The sequence below is a fragment of the Electrona antarctica genome, assembly GCF_951216825.1.
Source record: "Electrona antarctica genome assembly, chromosome: 16".
Taxonomy (NCBI): Eukaryota; Metazoa; Chordata; class Actinopteri; order Myctophiformes; family Myctophidae; genus Electrona; species Electrona antarctica.
This window is the reverse complement of record NC_136797.1, coordinates 36,604,092-36,626,794: the sequence shown is the minus strand read 5'-3', so window position 1 is coordinate 36,626,794 and position 22,703 is coordinate 36,604,092. Positions and strand designations below refer to the sequence as shown.

The 22,703-nt window shown below is 41.6% G+C and overlaps 2 protein-coding genes across 2 annotated transcripts in view; both read left to right on the top strand.

Annotated features, from left to right (window-relative positions):
• itga1 (integrin, alpha 1) overlaps positions 1 to 9,174 on the top strand; it is an 82,070-nt gene extending 72,896 nt beyond the window's left edge. Inside the window, exons 20-30 of the mRNA XM_079525033.1 lie at positions 8 to 137; positions 235 to 315; positions 405 to 481; positions 1,980 to 2,069; positions 2,595 to 2,697; positions 3,046 to 3,162; positions 3,281 to 3,388; positions 4,244 to 4,348; positions 5,109 to 5,204; positions 5,317 to 5,430; positions 5,831 to 9,174. Of these exons, the coding sequence (XP_079381159.1) occupies positions 8 to 137; positions 235 to 315; positions 405 to 481; positions 1,980 to 2,069; positions 2,595 to 2,697; positions 3,046 to 3,162; positions 3,281 to 3,388; positions 4,244 to 4,348; positions 5,109 to 5,204; positions 5,317 to 5,430; positions 5,831 to 5,896 (1,087 nt within the window). The 3' untranslated portion in view covers positions 5,897 to 9,174. The remainder of the gene's footprint in view (positions 1 to 7; positions 138 to 234; positions 316 to 404; positions 482 to 1,979; positions 2,070 to 2,594; positions 2,698 to 3,045; positions 3,163 to 3,280; positions 3,389 to 4,243; positions 4,349 to 5,108; positions 5,205 to 5,316; positions 5,431 to 5,830) is intronic.
• A 576-nt stretch (positions 9,175 to 9,750) lies between these two features.
• Positions 9,751 to 21,878, top strand: kcmf1 (potassium channel modulatory factor 1). The gene is made up of 7 exons (XM_079524672.1): positions 9,751 to 9,994; positions 14,612 to 14,779; positions 16,462 to 16,601; positions 18,155 to 18,256; positions 18,751 to 18,928; positions 19,413 to 19,707; positions 20,855 to 21,878. Exons 1-7 carry the CDS (start codon positions 9,979 to 9,981, stop codon positions 21,120 to 21,122), a joined length of 1,167 nt encoding a protein of 388 aa, XP_079380798.1. The 5' UTR covers positions 9,751 to 9,978; the 3' UTR covers positions 21,123 to 21,878.
• Positions 21,879 to 22,703: the final 825 nt, after the last annotated feature.

Sequence of the window (22,703 nt, the reverse complement as noted above, 5' to 3'; positions counted from 1 at the left end):
TCTACAGTATGCTGATCAAAGCAAAGACGACAGAGAAGTTCAATGTTGCCATCGCCATCAGAAACAGCAGAGACAATGCGTACAACACAAAAGTTACTGTGAGCTTCACTCAGAACATCAACTATGTGAAAGTTGAGGTGAGGTTGATAAGTGTTTTTCATATGTGCGTCATTTCAGTGTCTATTGCTCCAATATTATGTGTAATGTTTTCATGTATACATGTTGTCTTGACAGCCTGAGGTGAAAGATTGTACTCTTAATCACACCAAAGTAGAGTGTGCTGTTGGATATCCGTTCCTAGGCAGCAATGCTAAGGTATTTTACTTTATCTACAACAACAACAACAACAATAAACATAGTGAATCATTATTATATAACATATATGTGATTTCTGACATTTCCAGGAGGAATTCAGCTTGAGATTTGAGGTGAATCCAGGACATATTCAGGATGAGATTCAGATTAATATAACAGCTACGAGGTGAGACAATGACATATTATGAACTACTGTGCTGTTTCAGTGTAACTCTGTCAAAGCCTGCCGTGCGGACGATGCATGTCCTACAAAGGGCCGGGATGTCACGGACAAAGCCAACTCGAGTCGTGACAACTCATGACAACACAAACAATATTTTGGACCAAACAAATAATTACAAAGAAGAAAAACAACAAAAAAAGTGTTGTAACCTGCCGTTTTTGTCTTCTTTCTAATTATTTGTTTGGTCCAAAATATTGTTTGTGTTGTCATGAGTTGTCACGACTCGAGTTGGCTTTGTCCGCGGCGTAACCGTCTTTAAATAAATACTTTAAGAAATGTCTATGGGAAAAATGCATTGGGTTTCATTTCCTGGTCCATGGTAGGAGGCGGGACTGCGACGCTCTATAGGCCTAAAATGTCTACTGTGGAATAGAGACCGACACGGTTTTGATTTTCACTCCCGTCCCATCCCACTCCCACAGAAAAAAATCCCATCCTGTCCCAATCCCAGGCCAGAGTAAAACAAAAAAAATCCCATCCTGTCCCAGTCCTGGTAGAATGACTCCTGATCCCATCCCGCTCCCACTCAAAATTACTCCCATGCACTCCCATTGGGGAGGTTTAAAGGATTTATTGACAGTAAGTAAATGGAGGGATGAATGAATGAGTTCGGGTGTGTTGTGTAGGTTCCTGGGTTGTGTAGGTGTAGGACCCTGGGGTCTTTGGGGAGGAGGTCGTATGGCGTTCGTCATATGGCGTTCATCGTAAGGCGTACGTCTTATGGTGTGCATGGACGGTCACCCCCCAGCAGGAACCTGAGGAGGAGAGAGAGTTTTGTTTTAATAGTTTTTTCCACTTTGGCAAAGTGAATGCAGTATTCCTAGTGCCAATAAGCTCCTTTGAGGGGAGCGGGGGAAGGAGCTACTATGGAGGTGAAGGGGGTGGGGGTGGATGCGGGGGGTGGATGCGAGAAGCCTGTAGGAAGCCGGCTAGTGTGCGACGCAGAGAGGCAGGCAAAACGTGGAGGATTCTGGGTGGTACTGGCCTGGGTAGGTATAATAGGGACAGGTAGATTGGCGTGGAGGGCGGAGAGTGGCGTGAAGGGCAGGGTCAATGTGTGTTTCTCCGCCTCCTGAACATCTGTTGTTCCAACTCCATTTAAAATCAAATCTTTGCTTCTGGAGGTCCCTGTAACCAGAGGCGTATCTACAATAAGTCTCCCTCCCCCCGGGGGTTTTATATGTTCGCCTGGCCAACATGTAATTCCTGCATACGCCACTGCCTGTAACAAAATATTTTTTAGATGGGGGCCCGCAGCCAAATATATATATAATGTTGGGGGTCCTTAGCATGAAAATGTTTGAGAACCACTGATACAGTACAGCAACATAGGTTTTTCAGAAAACTGGATTTAAAAGCCATTTGTAGAATCGTCCTCAGGTCTTAATGGGTTAAGAAGAGGGCCATGCTGGAACTTGTCTTGTTTGACCGTTTCTTACAGTGACAGCGAGGAGCTGTCTTCTACCCTGCACGACAACGCGGTGAGGATCTCCATCCCTGTGAAATACCAGGCCGGCCTGACATTCACAGTGTGAGTAACCGTAGAAACATTTCTGTTGTTGTTACCCTGTTTTACATTTGATTTGTTGTTCCAATCCCCATATCTGGAAGTAAAATGTAGCAGAAAACAGCAGGCCTGCTGCATCTCCCAGTTGTTTTAAGTCACAGCTAAAAAGAAAATGTTGCCGCTCCCTTTTATTCAGATTTTTCAATGAATCTTCTGCACTGTAATTTTTTATTTTTTTTGCTCTGTGCAAAAACGCCTATTAACTAACTAGACACAGTAGGTGTAGCCATGCTTATAATGCGTTTCCTTTTCTTAATGTTTTATGTAAAGCACGTTGAATTGCCTTGTTGTTGAAATGTGCAATGCAAATACACTTGCTTGCTTTACCTTCTAAAGTGTCCCTCATCAATGATATCACTGATGTACACATTGTTGTTGCTGTCTGTTCTTAGATGTTGTCCTCCAGTTCGCTTCCTTGGAGTGAAGGACTACAGCCTATAGGGACCTAAAAAGTAAAATCTATGTCTCTATGAATCCTTCCTCTTCTAGGAGGCCACAGGATGATCACATTGTAGTGAAAGAGGGGGAGCAGTATCCTCTGGTCTTCAACCATACCAGTGTGATAGGAGAGGAAATCAACATTAGCTACACGGTAAGACCTACCGTACTCACATATGATAAGAAGAGGAAGAAGTACTCGCATGTTTTACTTTAGTAAAAGTATCAATACTGAAATGTAGGAATACCGTACTCGTGATACAAGTAGATGTCCTGTATTCAAAAAGTACACAGGTATCGGCATCAACAATACTTAATGTACCAATTTTACAAGTTCAAAATGTATATATTTTTTTAAATAGCCGATCTACAAGCTCATAATCGTGGCAGTTGCAAGGAGTTGCATTGGTGTGGACTGGCCTTAAAACTGCTTTGTTGTATGGAGTTGCGAATAGTTGCATTTGGTGCAGTCTTTAGACTCATTGAAAACCTTTTCCTCCAGGTGGAGAAGGCTGCGGATCTGAGGACACCTCCACTGAATCTTACAGTGACTTATCCTCACCGGTCTCCTATGAACAATATCCTATTGTACCTGACACAAGTCACAGCCAGCTCCAATGTATGTATGCAGTTACTCTCGCACGCACGCACGCACGCACGCACGCACGCACGCACGCACGCACGCACACACACTTAAACAATTGAAGTTGACTCTTGTGTCCTTTCCTTTGTCACAGGTCAAATGCGATACTGGAGGTCAGATGAACCATCAGAACATCCACCCTGATAGAAACCCTCTTTACAAACCTATACCAAAGTCCGAATCCCTCAGTAACTTCTTGGTGGTGAGTAATAAGCTCTGTGCATAACTTTTGTCCCGGGTTTCCAGAAGGTGAAATATTGAAAATATCTTGTGTACTGGTAACCACAGAGCTTATCCCAGACATCTAAAACCAAAAACCCAGTAAAACCAAAGAAAGAAAAAAACTGAAACCATAAATGCTTAGACCCTAAATCCGTAATTTGGGGATTTAGCATGGCGTAAAAGGTGTTCCCCCGTAAAACGTGATATCTTGCACGCCAGCCTTATTCCCTGAAACACATGGTTACATTATGCATACTGTCGGTGTGGTTTGGGCGTTACAATAATGAAACCAATCACTGTGCCACATGCCATTGCCTTTAAGAGAATACTGCGCTACCCAATATACATTACCCATTACCATTACCCATTCTCCCCGGGTGCAATCTTGCCTTTCACCCTCTCTGCCCATGGAAGAGTGGCCCGTGTCGCTGCCTTGGAATACATTTATATTTGATACAGAAGCTTGTTTTGTGTGTCCAGCAGGCAGCTCCTCTATCTATCATCCACTCTCCGACCAACACAGTCTCACTCACAATAAAGCAGGGACTTCACGGACCATTTGGTTGCCCTACGCGCATGTTTGTGGCGTGCTACAAATAATTGTAGTGGAATAAATTACAATATTTCTTTCTGAGATGTAGTGGAGTAGAAGTAAACAAGTATTGAAAATTGGAAATACGCAAGTGAAGTAAAAGTACAGCAAAATTGTACTTAACTACAGCAATTGGGTAAACCACAAATCTGCTGGCAAGCCAATTAAGCTTTTGTTACATAACAGATAAATGAACACTGAGTATTTAACAGGTGTACTGTGTACATTTGTGTTGCGATGCAGAGCTGTGATGAACAACTGTGTGCGGCCATCTCCTGTTTCATCCCTGAGGCCAAACTCAGTCAGGTCAACATTACATTTAGGGTGTGGAAACCAACATTCATCAAGGTATGATGACACTTATTTATGTATGACTTTGTCTAAATGAGAAAACTAAATTGTTTATTGGTTTGCAACTTTGCATTGGATAGAGATAATGAAAGATATGTGTTAGGAATTTAATTGAAATCCAGAGAGATCTGGGGATCTGGGGGAGGCCGTAGTTTAGCAGGTTGAGTCTGGTAATCGGGTGGTCACCGGTTCGCATCCTGGCCTGCACTCCCTAGTGCAGGCCCTAACAGCTCCCCCTGAGAGCTCATATAACCATCTGAGTAGCCATCAGCTCATGTAACCATCTAAATAGCCACCAGCTGGGTGAAGCTGAAACTGAATTTCACCCACATAATTATTGCAATAATGCAGGTATACAAATACAATCTTTAAGATGGCACACACAAAGATATAGCCACATAAAAAATACATACACAAATACGGTACTGTAGTGTGCATAGATCATATTTAGAAGTAGGACCTGTGCACGCAACGTCTTCAGTGACCTGACAGTGTGCTTAATGTACATACTTTGATATTTGTCTTTACCTTCTACTTACTATCGCTGCTATATTCTAAAGATTGTCTTTGCTATTGTTATATTGTCGCCTGCTACAGTACATTGTTGAGGAAACTATGCCCAAGCATTTTACACTTGTGTATTCGTAAGATAGCAGTATTGAATCTTGAAAACTATGAAGCTGGCAGATTTCAGGTAGTCACATATGTATTTCTTCCAGAAGTGTAACCTATCTACCATAACGAATGGTTATTCCAGGCAACGTTCTCCAGTCTGTACATGGTGGTCAGTGGAACTCTGGAGAACATGAACACGGATCTTTTTGTGCTGAACAAGGACGACAGTTCCAGAAGTGTGAGTCACGGGGATTTACAGTATTTATTTACAGTATGTGCTATATGATGATGTATTTAATGTACAGAACTGTGTATGTGTGTGTGGGTATATGTTTATGTGTTAACTATAGGTCAAGATCCAGGTGTCTAAGGAGTCGTTGGGAGGAATTCCTATCTGGATCATCATCATTAGCATCCTTATAGGACTGCTTATCCTAGCCCTGGTTATCTTCGCTCTCTGGAAGGTAATAATATTTCAATGAATGTAGAGTATGTTACAATAATAATGTTGTTTATATGAATAGAATAATATGAAATATGTTCATAATTCAATATAACTACTACATCTACAGTGGTTGGAGTTGGTCTTCTTACTCTTCCATTGAGACATTTAGACCCTTGTGTCGGTAGGACACCTACTGGTTGACAAGTAGTACTGCCGGTGTTTAACCCTGGGAAGGTCATCATGGAAGTTATTGATTGCAGCTTAAACTGTACTTTTGGTCAGGAATGTAACAATAGATCCAACAGAATATCAAGCACACAAGAGTTTTTACCTCAGTCATCAAAGTCAAACATTCAAAAGCATTCAGAGTGACTTTTACAATGAGGTCTTCTTATAACTTGAGTTTTCTGCTCGTCCAGGCCGGCTTCTTCAAACGAAAATCCATGGAAGACAGGAAGGATATAGATGATATGACTGATGCGTGACATGGCCCCAGGTGTCCAGAGAGCCAGCAGCACTACGCAGCTTTTGTGTTTGACCGTCACCAGAGCGATCAGGTCACACAGAAAGACTGACAAGACAGTTGGCCGGACAAAGGAATGCCATAAGATCCAAAGTCACCTCGGTTCGAGGACACAGCAATGACCGGACAAACACAACTAATATTCTCTATGCAGACCTGGGTCTAAATACAGAACCAGTAGTTCTTAAACACATTCAGTGAAAATAGCGTATAAGCTCACAATGCGTGTAGATATAGGCTATGTTCACTGAAGATAATTTAGTGGAGGGTAAACTAGCATAGAGCCCTGGGGCACTCCGGTCAACTACGTATAGGTTTAAGTTGTTAACATTTGTTTAACCTACTTGCATCTGCCTCCGCCAGAGTCAGAGTGAACCATGTCAGGAACATTCAAACGGGTTTTCAAGTACTTCCTGTGAATGTCTAAACTGTGTCAGTACACATCTGCAGGGGATCAGAAATCAATCAAGTTAAAATAAATGCGAAAACAATATTTACCACAGTATCCAGGTCTGCTATAGTTCACCACCACATCCTTAAGAGAAGAGGAGGAGGAGAAGAAGATATGAAGAAGGAATTCATTATCCATACATACATTTCCATGGCACACCAAAGACTAATTGCTAACTGAACAAAATAGCAGACAGTCGTTTTATGAACTTCTACAAACGGAAGCTTTACAGACCTACCATAGCTGTATGAAACTTTAGAGGGAATTCTGAAGTCACCCAAACTTTTGGTATGACTGTGGCATCAAGCCTGATTTATACTTTGTTGTACGATGGCGTTGCACGCCAAAACTAGCCCATCTACAAGCTCATGTAGCAAAGCATTACAGCAACAATGTCAAAAGGTTTATTTGTTTCTGAGTTGTACAGAGAACTATATTTGGGCTTGAACAGTCTGTGGTCGTTTAGAAACTTGTGTTAAAGGTTATGCTTGATTTTTTTTCCTATCATGAAACACTGTACACACTCGTTGATACTGAATATATTATAGGTATTGTTTTTCCTTGGTATTTTGACACATTCCATATCTAATTCATAGTGGTGGCTTAAGACACTGATATTTTCACACATTTTATTTTCTTAAATAATAGAGGTGTTGTGCGTATGTTTTTTGTCCATCTCAATTCGTCCACACACAACCAAAAATAGAATTGTATTGGCCTTGCTCTCATGCCAAAGAATTTATGTAATCGTAGCTTTTCATTCCAGGTGGAATAAGAAAACGTACACACTGCACCTTTAAAATGTACCGGTATACCATTGATTGTACAGTAAATGCTCAAACATGTAAAGCTTCAAATGTATATTATTGTGTTTGCAGGAATTCTTATAATTTAAAACAGAACTTAAGGTTTGGCATATAAGTCTTATTCATCATCATTGGAAGATGACATAATTTCGCTCAGGTGATACAATTTATATGAATTATACCCCCCACCACCCCATTACATCTCAATTCATAAAACAAACTAAATTCCTTAAAAGAAAAAAAAAAAAACACACAGCGACGGGCAAACCGGGGCTCACCGATGGCCGGCAATCGCCACTCCAGCCCCCGATGCCCTAGTTGAAAGATCCTATAAGATTTTCTAAATTCCTAATAGGATCCTATAGGATTTCAAAAATCCTATTAGAATCCTATAGGATTTTTGAAAGTTCCAATAGAATCCTATAGGATTTTCCAAAGTTCCAATAGAATTCTATGGGCCCGTCGTTCTCCATTCCGACGAATGAGCTTTAACCTCAACTAGATGATATGACACCATTATACTTAGGGTGATACCTGTCAGCAGTGTAACAGGGCTTATCACTAAGTATTCACCAGCAGTTGTCCTTTACATTATGAATCAATGAATCTATTTGATTAATTTAGACCACTATAAACTATAAACTTGCTCATTCAATGAATAGTAATAAGGTTGTAGACCTGCTATTTGTTTATTGAAAGTGGTGTTGAATCCTAAAATGATGATAAAATAAGACACAACGGTAAACATTCAGACGTTATCTGAACCTGAAGATATCTTGAAATTGCTTAATGTTGAAAAATATAACTTTTCATTTATATAATATGGAACAATGACAAGCATTACATTTCATTTAAGTTGTAAATAGCAAACAAAGATTTTTTTTACATGATATCACTAAAATGAGTTGATGACAAAACCTTTATTTGATATTTTTAGCGATGGATTAATCGATTACACGATTAATTGTTACACAATAACTGATAGACATTTTTTTGTCTTTTTTTCTCCAAATGGACTGCCTTGTTTCCATGTTTTGCACATAGTATGTAAACATCCATGACTATTCTGTATATGAGAAACATTGGGTGTTGGTCATTTTCTTCTTATTCTTTTCTGTCTCATCTGCATACAATAGAGTTGATGTTTTAATAGTCAACAGTGATTACTATTGAAATGAACTTCGAGACCCATCACTGTTTAAATTAAGCACATGTAACAGTGTGCAGAATGTGTAACTGTTGGCTATTTCAAGTGTGCATGGCTATATCAGGCTCAGACGCTCCAGGGTGAAGTCACAAGTTTCTTTGTTGCTTTGCATTGAAAGAACGTGTTAAACACATTGGTTCTCAACATTGGGTCCGGGAACCATGCAGGGTGGACCTGTACAGGCCCATTTACAATTTAGGCGTTTAGAACATGCTCTTTATCTTACAGTAGGCAAGGTAAACACATACATCAAATGCATAGAGACAGTACAGTGTAGTGTACTAGTGTATCAGTAATCTAACATTAGGTAAACCAATAACCTGTCCTAGAGCATCAGTCTAAACAGTATAATATTTAAAAAAAATACAGCATTGAAACTATAGAAACTATAGGATGCCAGCCAGGTCAACAAATGAAGCTGGCATCTGTCCAAAATAATATGCTATTGTATCTAAATTACATTTCAAGTTTCAACCTTTGCATAACTTAAGACTGCATGGTCGTCAAGGCTAGGTCAAGTGCTACAAGACCCACCCCTGGTGGAACCCAGGACCAAACATTGAGAGACAGTGTGTTAAAATATTGCTCTTTATAGTCTTATGAGAAACCTATAGACAAGACATGAAAGAGGCACAAAAGGAGACTTGGGAGACTGAACCTAATCCTCTACACTGCTGTGAAGACTACATTATAATGCACTGGTTTTGTCGGAGTGTACGTTTCCTCGTGAGCACAGAAATGAACTGAAAAATAAAATACTTTATTATTAATGTTAATGTTTTTTTATTTGGCTGATTCATTCACTCTCTCTCTCACTCACTCACTCACACACGATTGCAGCGGAAGCCATGCAAGGTACCAACCAGCACATCGGGAGCAATTTGGGGTTCAGTGTCTTGCCCAAGGACACTTCGACATGTAGACAGGAGGAGCCGGGATTCGAACCGCCGACCCATGGATCATTGGACGACCTGCTCTACCTCCTAAGCCACAGCCGCCCGTACATACATACATACATACGCACAATCACACAAACAAACAAACAAATTCATTAATAAATACTTGCTATGAAAATGTTTTCGAGATCTTCAAGTGGGCCCTTCTCCCCTACTCCAGAACAGTAAAGTTGAGACGAATAACATTCTAAGTCCATAATTTATTCTGACCCCTCCCCGAAAAGGCCTATCTGTCCTGACTCCTAATCCATCATTTATACATTATGGATAATTAGTAGACCGTTATTCGTCTGTAGCACTGACATTATGGGCCATTGGGCCTTGCCTGTGCCGAGGATGAGATTGAGGACCACTGGGTTGTTCCAAACAGTCAGGAACCTACCACTTTTAGGGGAAAGTACGCCCCCTGGTGTACTGACTCCTCAGTACGTACACTGTCACTACAGTCAGCCGGGGAGGGGAGCAGCACTGCCCAGCAGACAAACTGTAACCTGTGCGGATCCATCTTGCTAGGAAGAGAAGATAGAGCAACACGCCTTTCTGTGTTATTTATCAACATCTACGTCAATCCCCTGATCCGTGTTGGGGAGCCCGAGGAGGGGGTCGGTGTCATTGTCCTGTAGGATGTCCCGACATGAGGGTGAGTGACACAAATACAAGTGTCCAAGGCGTACTGCCCCTGGTTAGCATGATGCTACACACACCTAGCATGCTAACTGCCATGTTTTTGTAAATGGGGCTCATGCTGCTGGCTGGCTGGGTCACCATGCATTTTAAAACGATAATTTATTACTCGACCCGTTTTGAATGCAGACGACACTTGGTATGAATCTATATTGTGCCTCCTGCGAATGTTAAAGAGCCAAGCAGGAGCCCCTGCGCGTTTAACTTGAGCTCTTGTCTCGTAATGACAATGCAAGCTAACAGTTTTAGCATGTTAGCCGGGGGGCGGTGGTGGGAGGGGGGGGGGGGCATATCACTCGCTAACTACAACAGCCTGCTAACGTTTAATGTCGCTAGGAGACGTCTTTTCATGTAAAAGCCTCGTGTATTTCTGCGTCACATGATCCTTTATGCTCGATACAAATGACGTCATGTTAAACTTTCCCACCCCAGTTGAAAATACGTCATTTTTTTGGGTCGTACGACACTTGCCCGACCCCTTGTGCTCATTCCTTTGCCTGTACCGTACTACAATATCCTGAGAGGTGCCATCATCCCATATGCTTATGGTGTAGTGTTTGTAATGGCGACACAGCCCTGCTCATTTACTCTAATGCACTGTCATCAAAACGAGACCAGGTCCCAATATTCACTCAATATTCACTAACTAACCTACCTGCTGACCAGTACTAACCTACTGACTGACCAGTACTAACATACTGCTGACCAGTACTAACCTACCTGCTGACCAGTACTAACCTACTGACTGACCAGTACTAACCTACCTGCTGACCAGTACTAACCTACTGACTGACCAGTACTAACATACTGCTGACCAGTACTAACCTATACTGGCTGACCAGTACTAACCTACTGACTGACCAGTACTAACCTACTGACTGACCAGTACTAACATACTGCTGACCAGTACTAACCTACTGACTGACCAGTACTAACCTACTGACTGACCAGTACTAACCTACTGACTGACCAGTACTAACATACTGCTGACCAGTACTAACCTATACTGGCTGACCAGTACTAACCTACTGACTGACCAGTACTAACCTACCTGCTGACCAGTACTAACCTATACTGGCTGACCAGTACTAACCTACTGACTGACCAGTACTAACCTACTGCTGACCAGTACTAACCTATACTGGCTGACCAGTACTAACCTACTGACTGACCAGTACTAACCTACTGACTGACCAGTACTAACCTACTGACTGACCAGTACTAACCTACTGACTGACCAGTACTAACCTACTGACTGACCAGTACTAACCTACCTGCTGACCAGTACTAACCTACTGACTGACCAGTACTAACCTACTGGCTGACCAGTACTAACCTACTGACTGACCAGTACTAACCTACCTGCTGACCAGCACTAACCTATGACTGGCCAGTACTAACCTACTGACTGACCAGTACTAACCTACTGCTGACCAGTACTAACCTACTGCTGACCAGTACTAACCTACTGACTGACCTGTACTAACCTACTGCTGACCAGTACTAACCTACTGACTGACCAGTACTAACCTACCTGCTGACCAGTACTAACCTACTGACTGACCAGTACTAACCTATACTGGCTGACCAGTACTAACCTACCTGCTGACCAGCACTAACCTATGACTGGCCAGTACTAACCTACTGGCTGACCAGTACTAACCTACTGACTGACCAGTACTAACCTACTGCTGACCAGTACTAACCTACTGACTGACCAGTACTAACCTACTGCTGACCAGTACTAACCTACTGCTGACCAGTACTAACCTACTGCTGACCAGTACTAACCTACTGGATGACCAGTACTAACCTACTGCTGACCAGTACTAACCTACTGGCTGACCAGTACTAACCTACTGGATGACCAGTACTAACCTACTGGCTGACCAGTACTAACCTACTGGATGACCAGTACTAACCTACTGCTGACCAGTACTAACCTACTGACTGACCAGTACTAACCTACTGGATGACCAGTACTAACCTACTGCTGACCAGTGCTACTAACGTACTGCTGTGCTGACCAGTACTAACTTACTGCTAAACAGTAGTAAGTATTAGTAACTTACTGCTGAGTCACCACTGGAAACCTACTGCTACTAGTAATAAATAACCTGCTGCTAAATCAGTAGTAAGTAAACTACTGTGTCATAAACATAACCAATAGGTAGTGCCGGTAACCAACTGCTAATCGGTAGTACCTGCTGACCAGTAGTAACACCACTAGTAAGTAACCTACTGCTAACCAATTAGTATGTATAACCAGTACAGAACAGCCTCTCTTTCTCTGTGGGTACCCAGACGTGCTGGCTACATTCCTGGTTAACCTATTATCAAGTCAGGAGGTGCTACACAGCAAAATCCTGAGTGTGTTAATTTAACTCTTGAGAGTGTGGTTACACTTGTACACTCTCAGAGTTACACGTCATGGATAAATGAACACTGAGGAGTTTAGTTGTGTATTGTGTTCATTTTAGTCTCTCTCTGACTTACTGCCTACGCTCCTGGGAGTTGCTATGGTGCTCATTTATGCAAACACAAGTTACCTTTACAGGCCAGGAGACAGTCAGTTGCCATAAGCAAAACCAAAGGCAAGAGCAAATATGAATTATATTACTCTCTGCTCTGGGTCCAACACTCAGCTTATTGGTATAGTTTCATTAATTATGCCAAGTAAGTCAGTTAATGTTCCGCTGGGCCATGGTAACTTAGTCTACCTTGTGTATAGTATACACTATACAAGTTAGTAATGTACACTTTACTCATACGTATGTATGTAAAGAAAAGAAACGGCAGTGTATTGACACTTAGTTATAATTTTTCAAACACTGGGCATTTACATGTGTATAATATGTACTACTACTAGCTAATTTAACTCATGAAGCAGTTGCATCTGAATTCAAGGTCGGTATTTATTTATGAACCATTTCTGGATTTGTGTTGCCACACATAACCTTCCCTCAGGACCACTCAAAAGCAGGTCCATGTCAAGATGTACTGATTCAAAAGGAATTGTTATACACATGATCATCCATGTTGGTCGCTGGAGCTGGACAAAAAAATGAACATTTACGAATAAAGGAAGTATGCAGACAGGCAGCTGCTGCTACGAATATATGGTAATGTGCAAAGTTGCAAACTACTGTAGTTTGCACATTAAAAAGTATTCGGAGCAGCAGCTGGCCATGTCAAGATGCAACCTAAAACGTGATAGTGCCCCTTGGTGTAGGCCTTATTTTACTCTTGTTCCATTAGTAAGGTCCAGAAATATATGTTGTGTCCATTCTCTGTACTGTACATGACATCTATTCCACAGAGTTGGGTACTTCATGATGAGCACTATTCCTGACTGTTCAGTTGCCTTTTATTTGTCAGGATTCAGGAATAACGTTCAGGCTGTCGGTCAAGTTACCAAAATCACCAGATATTCTGCCTGCTTTCATTTAATTTTTGTGCAAGTGCAATACAAAACTAAATGCTAGATTCTTGACAGCAAAATACAGAGCAGCAAGTTTTTAAGAAACTAAACATGAGTTTAATTGCACTGTACTTGGTGCACTCTTCCCTCTACACCAAATCTCTTCAACAAAAATAGCTTGCAGTCGCAACAACACAACGTTAGCTTCTAGATCTGATGTCTTTGGGTGAACGTTACCCCCAGAATGGAGATGCTGTGGTTCAAGTGTTTAAACTCTTTTCCGTAGTGAAACAACATGGCAACAAACTGCATCATATATTCTTTCATCAAATGACTACTATAAAGAAGTAGGTCTTACTAGAAATGAAAGTGCTCTAATACCTCGGCTTTAATACCACAGGACCCCCAAATTGAAATTTGGCTGTGGACCGCCATTTGAAAATATTTTGTGCAAAGCACAGAATGAAAATAGCACATCTAGTAGCTCACAACACATCACAGCGTGTTGTGAGCTTGTAGATCGACTATTTTCAAATCTACCTAAAAATGTAGCTTAAACAGATCCTCGTTTTCCTGGGGCAGAGGTTTAAGATTTAACTACTTAAAACCTGGTGTCCCTATTTTGGTCAGGAGGTTAGTACTGGTCAAAAACAGTCGGTTGAGACAAGGGGTGCAACAGTTTATTGAAATAATCAATTTAAGCGATTATAAAAAAGAATGGCTGATCTACGCATTGTGAGATTGTAGATCGGCCATTTTATGTATTGTTGCGCAACAACAACAGAGTTACGCAAACTCCGTTCACTTCATGGGGCCAGTCCAATGGCGGCTCTTCTACATAGACTTCTATTGGTTTGTCCCTAATTGAAGGCTCCACACAGGGACAACCGGAAGTGTACGGAATGCATTGGAGTCTATGGGCTCGCGTGAGTACATGAACCATGTGACCAGGCTGTATTCTGCCCCCTCACTATCGCAACTCTTCTATTAGATGGCTCTGAATAGGGCTAAAGTGGTTAAACTAGTATTGATTTTCACGTTGATTGAATCGAAAAAAGGAAAATCCCTTCATAATTCACATTCTCAACCTATGGGACTCATGACTACATACAAAATTGACAACATCTAACAATGTCCTTTCTTTTTGGGCAGGTGTGAGCTGCGATGCTTGTTTAAAAGGGAACTTCAGAGGGAGACGGTTCAAGTGTTTAATTTGCTACGACTACGACCTGTGTGCATCGTGCTACGAGAGTGGAGCCACAACAACACGGCACACGACAGAACACGCCATGCAGTGTATATTAACCCGGGTAGACTATGGTAAGAAGAACTTGGAGCTACTGGCTTTGCGGGGCACACAAATGTCTGACCAACATGTGTATAATGTGAAATTCATATGTTTAGTATCCAGCACTTCAGTAAACACAAAGACATAAATGGGACACAAATTTAATCCAATCAGGAGAGAAACCCCATTAGTTTTTCTTCCTTTTTACTTTCAAATTCACCTGTACTCTGTATTAGGCCGCTCTCCTGAATTGACTAAATTGGTATCCTGACCTTCAAATGTATTTTGAGTTTTCTAAAGAGCTGGAGAGATGGTGGGATCCCTGTTACTGAACAAACACTCTGTAGCAATGATTACTTTCAGGATATAGAGCTTTCAACACTTGTTTTAGTCCCTGATTAAATGGTGCATTTATATAGCGCCTTTATCCAAGGCGCTTTACACTTGGTGTATAAGGACACCAAGTGAATGCAGTTAACAGTAGTAGTACTAGGGTTATTGAGAACCAGTATTGGGAACCAATTCTAGCTAAAATGTCTATTTTGTGATGAGAATCATCCCTTGTGATTCATCTAATTAATCTTGAGATCAATTGCTGTCATCGTTTTCATTATTAAACGTGTTAGGCCCCCTGCCTCTGGGGCTACAAGATACGCTCTGTCTCCATTCCAATTTTCCTGCACCGTTTAAGCCAAACGGAGATGTTTCGCTCATTACATTTGACTTACTTGAACAATGTATATATTGCTGCTGTGGGGTTACTTTACTCATACAAAAAGAACATGTTCCAATGGTAATGTAGTTATTATTTAGTCACAAGCTAACATGAGCTTGTGACTTTGCATTGGTTAAATATGTATAAAAAACCTTACCCAATTAACAATGTCTTTAAACCTGGCAACCTGACAGCTCCTGGTATAAATTGAATGAAGGTGTTTGCCCCTTTTTCTTTTTTTATGTGACACTATTTGGGGGTTTGAGTGCATTTGCTCGATATGCACTCATTTTGCCACATGATAATGCAGTTGGTTATGCAGGGGTAAGGGGTTTGTAGCGTAGTAGGGTATATTGACTGGTAATTCACTTTTTATTTTCACCACATGATTATAGATATAGAATAAAAGGAAATCCCACAAGGTTGCACTTTTGTGTCACGCTGCCTCTGGTACAATGAGGTATTTATTATTGTATCAGTTCTATGTTGTTTTCACCTGTTGAAGGACCACGCAGAGAAAGTAGTAGGTAAATAAGTAAGAGAGACTGACTGCGTCCGTGGTCAATATAGCAGCTTCAGTTAATTATTATAATAGACACGCTCTGCTGTGGCGGACGCCAGGTGTAGTTGGACTGTAAAGGTAAAAACAGACTTGAGTTGTATTAAATGTTGTCGAGTCCTGATGCTGCTTGAAACTAAAGACATTAAGAACCAGCGGTTCTAGAGCCTCCTGTTTCCTTAGCATGAGGTAGCTTGATGTACAAGTACACCCCTTGGACATGACACTAGAATGGCGGCACAGGCACTTACCCCCAATCCTTCCCTTGGTGCCGAGTGCCAAGCAAGTAGGCATTGGGTACCACTTTTTATAGTCTTTGGTATGACTCAGCTGGGTTTTGAATTTGAACCCTGACCTCCCAGTCTTATGGTGTACACTAACCACAAGGCCACTGAGCTGGTTTTGATCTAACAACATACTCATTTGTATTCCTTTCCCAGACTTGTATTATGGCGGCGACACTTTCTCAGTAGAGCAACCGCAGTCATTTACTTGTCCCTATTGTGGCAAGATGGGCTACACAGAAACATCCCTACAGGAGCATGTCACTTCAGAACATGCAGAAACTTCCACAGAGGTGGTGAGTATATAAACCATATGCAGACCACATGAAAGCTCTCTCTAAACGAGGCCTGGCCACTTTCTTATTCGTCATGAAGTGCCTTTTTATCCTTTAAATTTAAATATTGCTGCACCTTTAAACACTTACAATTTCCTTATTAATTAAATGTAAAATATTAGGCTGCATCCATGTCGGAAATTGGAAAATGGTGAATTGATTAAAAAGTCCAAAAAAGCATGTTGACAGCTATTTCAGTCAGAGCTGGACCAGCTCCAGCGTGTTCACTGTTCAGAAGACTGCAGCAAGGCTTTTAGCTAAAAGACAGGACTAGATTTTAGCATCTCTTCATTGTCTGCCTGTTCATTTTACAATTTACTTTATTGATTACTCTTTTAAGTGTTTGCACGGCTTGGCCCCGAGTTGTATTTCTGATCTCTTGACACCATATGAGCCAGAGAACCTCCTGACTTCTGCTGTTTGTACATTAATAAAGACTTTCAATCTGGCCTCAAACGTTACAAAAATATAGCAGCTCACAAGCTCACAACACATGATGCGACACATTGTGAACTTGTAGATTGGTTATTTTCGCTATCTGTCATACAATTACATATACAAGACTTTAAGTAGTTAACCGTTCCACTACCACCTGGTGGACGCAAGTGCCAACGCTTAACTGCCGACCCGGATCTACTTGGTTTTAGTGTGACGCATGTCTGGTTTGGGCGTCCATTTTAGATGCTAAAATATTAGCGTCAATTCTAGCGAGCTAAAATGAGGCCATCCTTGTTCTAGAAAATGCCAATATTCCAATTGGGATCACCGGATAATCAGAAAAGACCTCCGAACATTGGCGTTTTGTCAAAACCATGGAGAGCTCCGTAGATTTAGAGTTATTCCGCTTTTTAGTCAGCCTGTATACAAGAAGTGAACGGCATTACGCATGCAGGAAACTGGTCTAGGATCGCTGAAGAAGGAAAGGCCAAACAATTTTTTTAAATAAATCCGCGATCCCATTTTGATATCAATAATAAAGCTTATATGACGGAGCGTTCCGCCAGGAGCAGTTGCCGGTTGGTTTGTGTTAAAGACCACAGGTTACAAACTCACTTTATGATAATTAAAGCAATAATTGCTTTACATTCTTTATTATTTTACTCCATGTGCCTATTCTATTTGATTACCATATCAATTTGTTGCATTTTTGTAGCTGAAACCTTTATTCGGCATTATTTATTTTTATTCAATTGTATTAAATCTAACTTTATTTGAGGTGCTTTTCTTGTAACGGGTTAATTGCTGCTGTTGTTATTAATATTATTGTTATTACAAATTCAATGTATGTTAATCGGGTCTAGACGTCAATTTTGAGGAGTGAGCTGGGAAGTTGGATGTTTCATTCTGAAATTCACACTTGATATATATGAAACCTCAAACAATTATTTTTAGTTTTATATTTGTTTTGGCCTGATGCCTTGAACCACACTTGGATTTTCAGTCTTCTTGTTGGCATTAACAATGTGTGTAAAGTATTGTGATGGATAATGCAGGTTTGCCCTCACTCTCTCCAGATCTGTCCAATATGTGCTGCATTGCCAGGAGGAGACCCCAACCATGTGACGGATGACTTTACAGCTCATCTCACACTTGAACACAGAGCACCTAGAGATTTAATATCCTTTTTGCACTAGGCTGTTGTTGAGGAGCATACTCCAAACGAAGTTGAACTAATTGTTTTTAATAGCTTTCGGTAGGTCAATAAGAACAAACAAATCATAGCAAACAAACTCGCTCAAAAAACCCAATTGACTTTGGAGTAATGCTGCCAGCTTTACTCAGTGGCTTAGGCCTTAGAGGTAGAGCCGCCGCTTGGGAACCGAAAGGTTCCCAATTTGATCCTTGAGCAAGACACTGAACTCCTAATTTCTCCCGATGTGCAGGTTGGTGCCTTGCATGGTTTCCTCTGCCATCGGTGTATGAGTGTGAACGGGCGAATGTAATGCACAATCTCTGTAAAGCGCCTTGGATAAAGGCATTATATATAAATATAAATGTACCATTTATTTATTTACCATTTACTGTACATATTATGTTTGTTTCTTCTTTCTTGCGTGTCAGTCATGTCACTGATGCCACAGTATCACGGTGAGCCTTAACTCTGTTTCACGATGAGTCGAGCAGTGTCCGACATGTACGTAGAATGTTCCACCCTGGCAGAGGTCTGGGTGGTCCCAGAGCACGTAGGACCAATATGCACTTTACTAGTGGCTCTACAGGGGGACTGTCCTCGTCACAGAGCTCCACATACACCCCCAGTAACAGAGAAGCCATGGATCCCATTGCAGGTGATGAACAGATGTACAGTATGTGATGCTAGGCTCCGCTCAAAATGTGGATTTATATCAACACTGTCGGGCAGAAATCTTGTATCAACATCATCATCTTTTTGTTTATCCATAAAAACCCTTTTCAACTTGGCGTCTCTATTTTGGGCATTTTAGGTTAAAAGTTAATTATAAGCTATTTTTGGAACAGATGAGGGGGCTATAACCCATTAAAACCATCTGTGTAGTTTTTGTTATTTTTGCGTTGGCTATTCAAAAATAGCAGCTCACAGTGCCTGCGCTGTGAGCTTGTACATCTGCTATTTTTAAACATTTTAGAAAAAAATGCATAAAGTGTGAGAACTATTACTGATTAGGGCATTTGTAGAATCGACCTCGGGTCTTAATGGGTTTAAAGTATTGTGAAATATGCTTGTTGAACAGTGAATACATTGTGAAGCAATGACCACTGGAGGCTCATTCTCACGTGTCTCCTCCACCGCAGAGCTCTTGTCTCAGCTGTCAGGCGTGCGCCGCGCGGCGGGCGGGCAGATCAACTCATCTGGGCCTTCGGCGTCGCAATTACAGCAGCTCCAGATGCAGCTGCAGCTGGAGCGCCAGCAGGCCCAGGCGGCGCGGCAGCAGCTGGAAACGGGCCGCCACGCCACGCGCCGTGGCAACAACCCGGGAAACATCGGCACCGCCATCCCCCCGCCCAACGCGGCGGCGACCAACGCGGCCTCTGCGGTTGAAAGCAACCCCTCATCTTCTCCCCACAGCTCCCAGTTCCTCTTAGCACGGTCAGTGTAGACCAGTGGTTCTCAGCCTTTTGAATAAATATGTGTATATATACAAGTAAGACGCGCGAACGCGGGAAGCGAACGCAGCTCGTAAATTGCAAAAACAACAATTAGAATAAATTATGTAATTTTTTAAGTTTTTTTTTAAGTTAAGTTTTTTTTAAGTTTTTCCTTTTTAAGTTTTTTTTAAGTTAAGTTTTTTGTAAGTTTTTCCTTTTAAAGTTTTTCCTTTTTAAGTTTTTTTTTTAAGTAAAGTTTTTTTTTACGTTAAGTTTTTTTTAAGTTAAGTTTTGTGTGTGTGCGTGTGTGTGTGTGTGTGTGTGTGCGTGCATGTGTGTGTGTGTTTTTGTGTGTGATACAGCTGCGCCCTCTGGTGGTGGGCGGGTGGTGTTACAGCGTGACAGACAGACACACAGACAGACAGACAGACATGATCTGCTGGGTCTCATAGTAAATGCTCACTGCGTTCGCAATTAATATGTGAACATTTTTCCTTCCGTCTTCCTGCCTCTACCTTGCACCTTTTTCTTTTCACTGTTTTGTTTTCTTGCCTTTTTATATCAGTGGTTCCAAAAGAGGGGTCCGGGAACCCCCAGGGGTCTTTGAGGGAGTTCCAGGGGGTCCCCAGCTAAATGATAGTTAGGAACCAAATGGACCCTTATGGTTCTGTAACTCTTTGAGTTAAATAAATTGGGGGGTCCGAGAGATAGAAATGCCATTAAATGGGGGGTCCGTAGACTAATGCTAATGTCAAACTGTGGGGTCCTTGAAATTAAACGGGTTGAGAATCACTGCTAGAGCCTTCTCTCATGGGGGTCCTTAATCCATTTTGGGCGGGAACCCCTTTTGGTGTTAGCATTATGTTATGCTTTAGCTATTGAAAAATATCAGATCTACAAGCTCATAGCGCGCCACCGAGTGGCGCGCTATGAACTTGTAGGTCTGCTATTTTTGAAAAATCGAAGAACGACTGACATAGAAACATAGCTTTTTCAGAAAACTGTCATGATGTAGAAGACATTTTTTGAATCTGATCTCAGGTCAAAATGGGTTAACATGAAAAAGTTGGGGAACCACTGTTTTATATTGTCTCATAATTGTGCTCGATAACCGTCTGGAACTCAAATGGACTTGCTGCTCTCTCCAGGTTGAACGAGCCCAAGTTGTCGGAGGCGGAGCGGCAGCTGCTGGAAGGGGAGCGCGCCGACCGAAGCCTGTTCGTACAGGAGCTGCTGCTTTCCACGCTGATGCACGAGGAGAGCTCGTCGTCGGACGAGGACGAGCGGCGGCGGGACTTTGCCGATTTCGGCGCGATGGGCTGCGTGGATATCATGCCTTTGGACGTGGCGCTGGAGAACCTCCAGCTGCGGGAGCGCAGCTCCACGGGGAAGGAGCCTCCGACGCCTCCTCTTTGATGTCGTCCGAGCTTCAACCAGACTGTGTCCTCTCTGCTGCAACTGCCAATGACAGGCAAAAGAAAAGAAGCAGCCTTTTTGTTTTGTTTTGTTTTTGTTTTATTTCTCCTTTTTCTCAGAGGTCTTTTTTGGTGATTGTAATTTCAGGTCTATCATCTTTTTGTTTTGTTTTGTTTTTATTGTGAACAAAAGTGAACAAATGAAATGGAGAGCAACGGGGGGATAAAGTGCAAGTAACGGAGGGCGGGGGGGGGGGGGGGGGGATGCATACCAGATGGATTACAATACGGAAGCCGCATCCCGTACGAGTGCATTAGATGCAAGTGGATCCAGCAAAAATAGAACAGCGTATTTCTGCCGGATCCGCTTGCATCTAATGCACTTGTATGACATGTGACGTGCGTTTCAGCTTTTGTACCGTAGCCGTTCTGCATCATAATCCATCTGGTGTCCATTGGCCTTAAGTGTGCAGTGGCAACCAGGAGAGAGAGAGAGCAAGCAAAGAGATATAAATATATATGAAGATGATAATCAATTCCACATAACCTTTTTTTGTTTTAATTTTGTTTTATTATTTTTTTTGCTTTATCAGGTAAGCATTACAGGTAACTGTGGCAGACTGTTGCTTCCTGTGAAATGCAAAAGGCTCTCCTTATAAATACTCCACATTCAAACCTGAAGAGGGCGCTAGTCTCCTCTGAAGAAGCTGCTGTGTGTATTTATGACTATTAATAAATAAAAAGTGCTTGGATGGTTTACCATAACTACTGCATGCGGTTATTTGCAGCGTGCATGACACTTTTGAAAAATATCCCAAAGCTTTCTTCAACTGTTTTTTTAATTTTTTATTATTAATTTGAGACATAACGGTAATAATTAAGTCTGGTAAATTGAGTATTATGAAATCTGAGATTTGTAGTCTATTCCTTTTTTTGTGTGTCTCTTTCCAGTCGTCAGAGAGGAGCTATTGGATTGTGCGGTAGTGTAACAAAACGCTGCAATGTGTGTATATGTCTCGGTTCCATATCTGTGACGTCGCTGCCAACGGGAGCAGTGAAAACAAGAGCTGGCCTGTTAGTTGTTCCTGGATGTTGATGAAATGCAGAAACACCCAATATAGTTTCAAATTTGTTTGCACAAGTACAGCAGATCTAGTATCTTCATTTCTCCATGTTACCCTTCTGTCACCCATTTTCTGCTTATGGCTGATTTATAGGCCTACTTTGGTGGTCACACCAAAAATATCGGATCTAAAGAGTCGCACTGTGATCTCATAGATCTGATATTTTTCACTGGTATGTGAATCAAGCCTCAGTTTCCAGCATATTGCTTTAGACAACTTGTTATAATTTGCGTGTAGATGAAGGGGAGCTTGAGACTTGTCACATTGCAGATTCGTTTTATTTTTCCTAATTTCTTTTTAAAGACAAGACTGGTTTCGATAGCACTTTCTATTTATTCATTTATATTTTTAAATTCTATCGAGCCTTGATTATGAATCATGCCACCTCCATGCCTATAATCCTACCCTCTTATGTAAAATACAATGAGATGTATATTGAATTAACGTTAACTTTCATA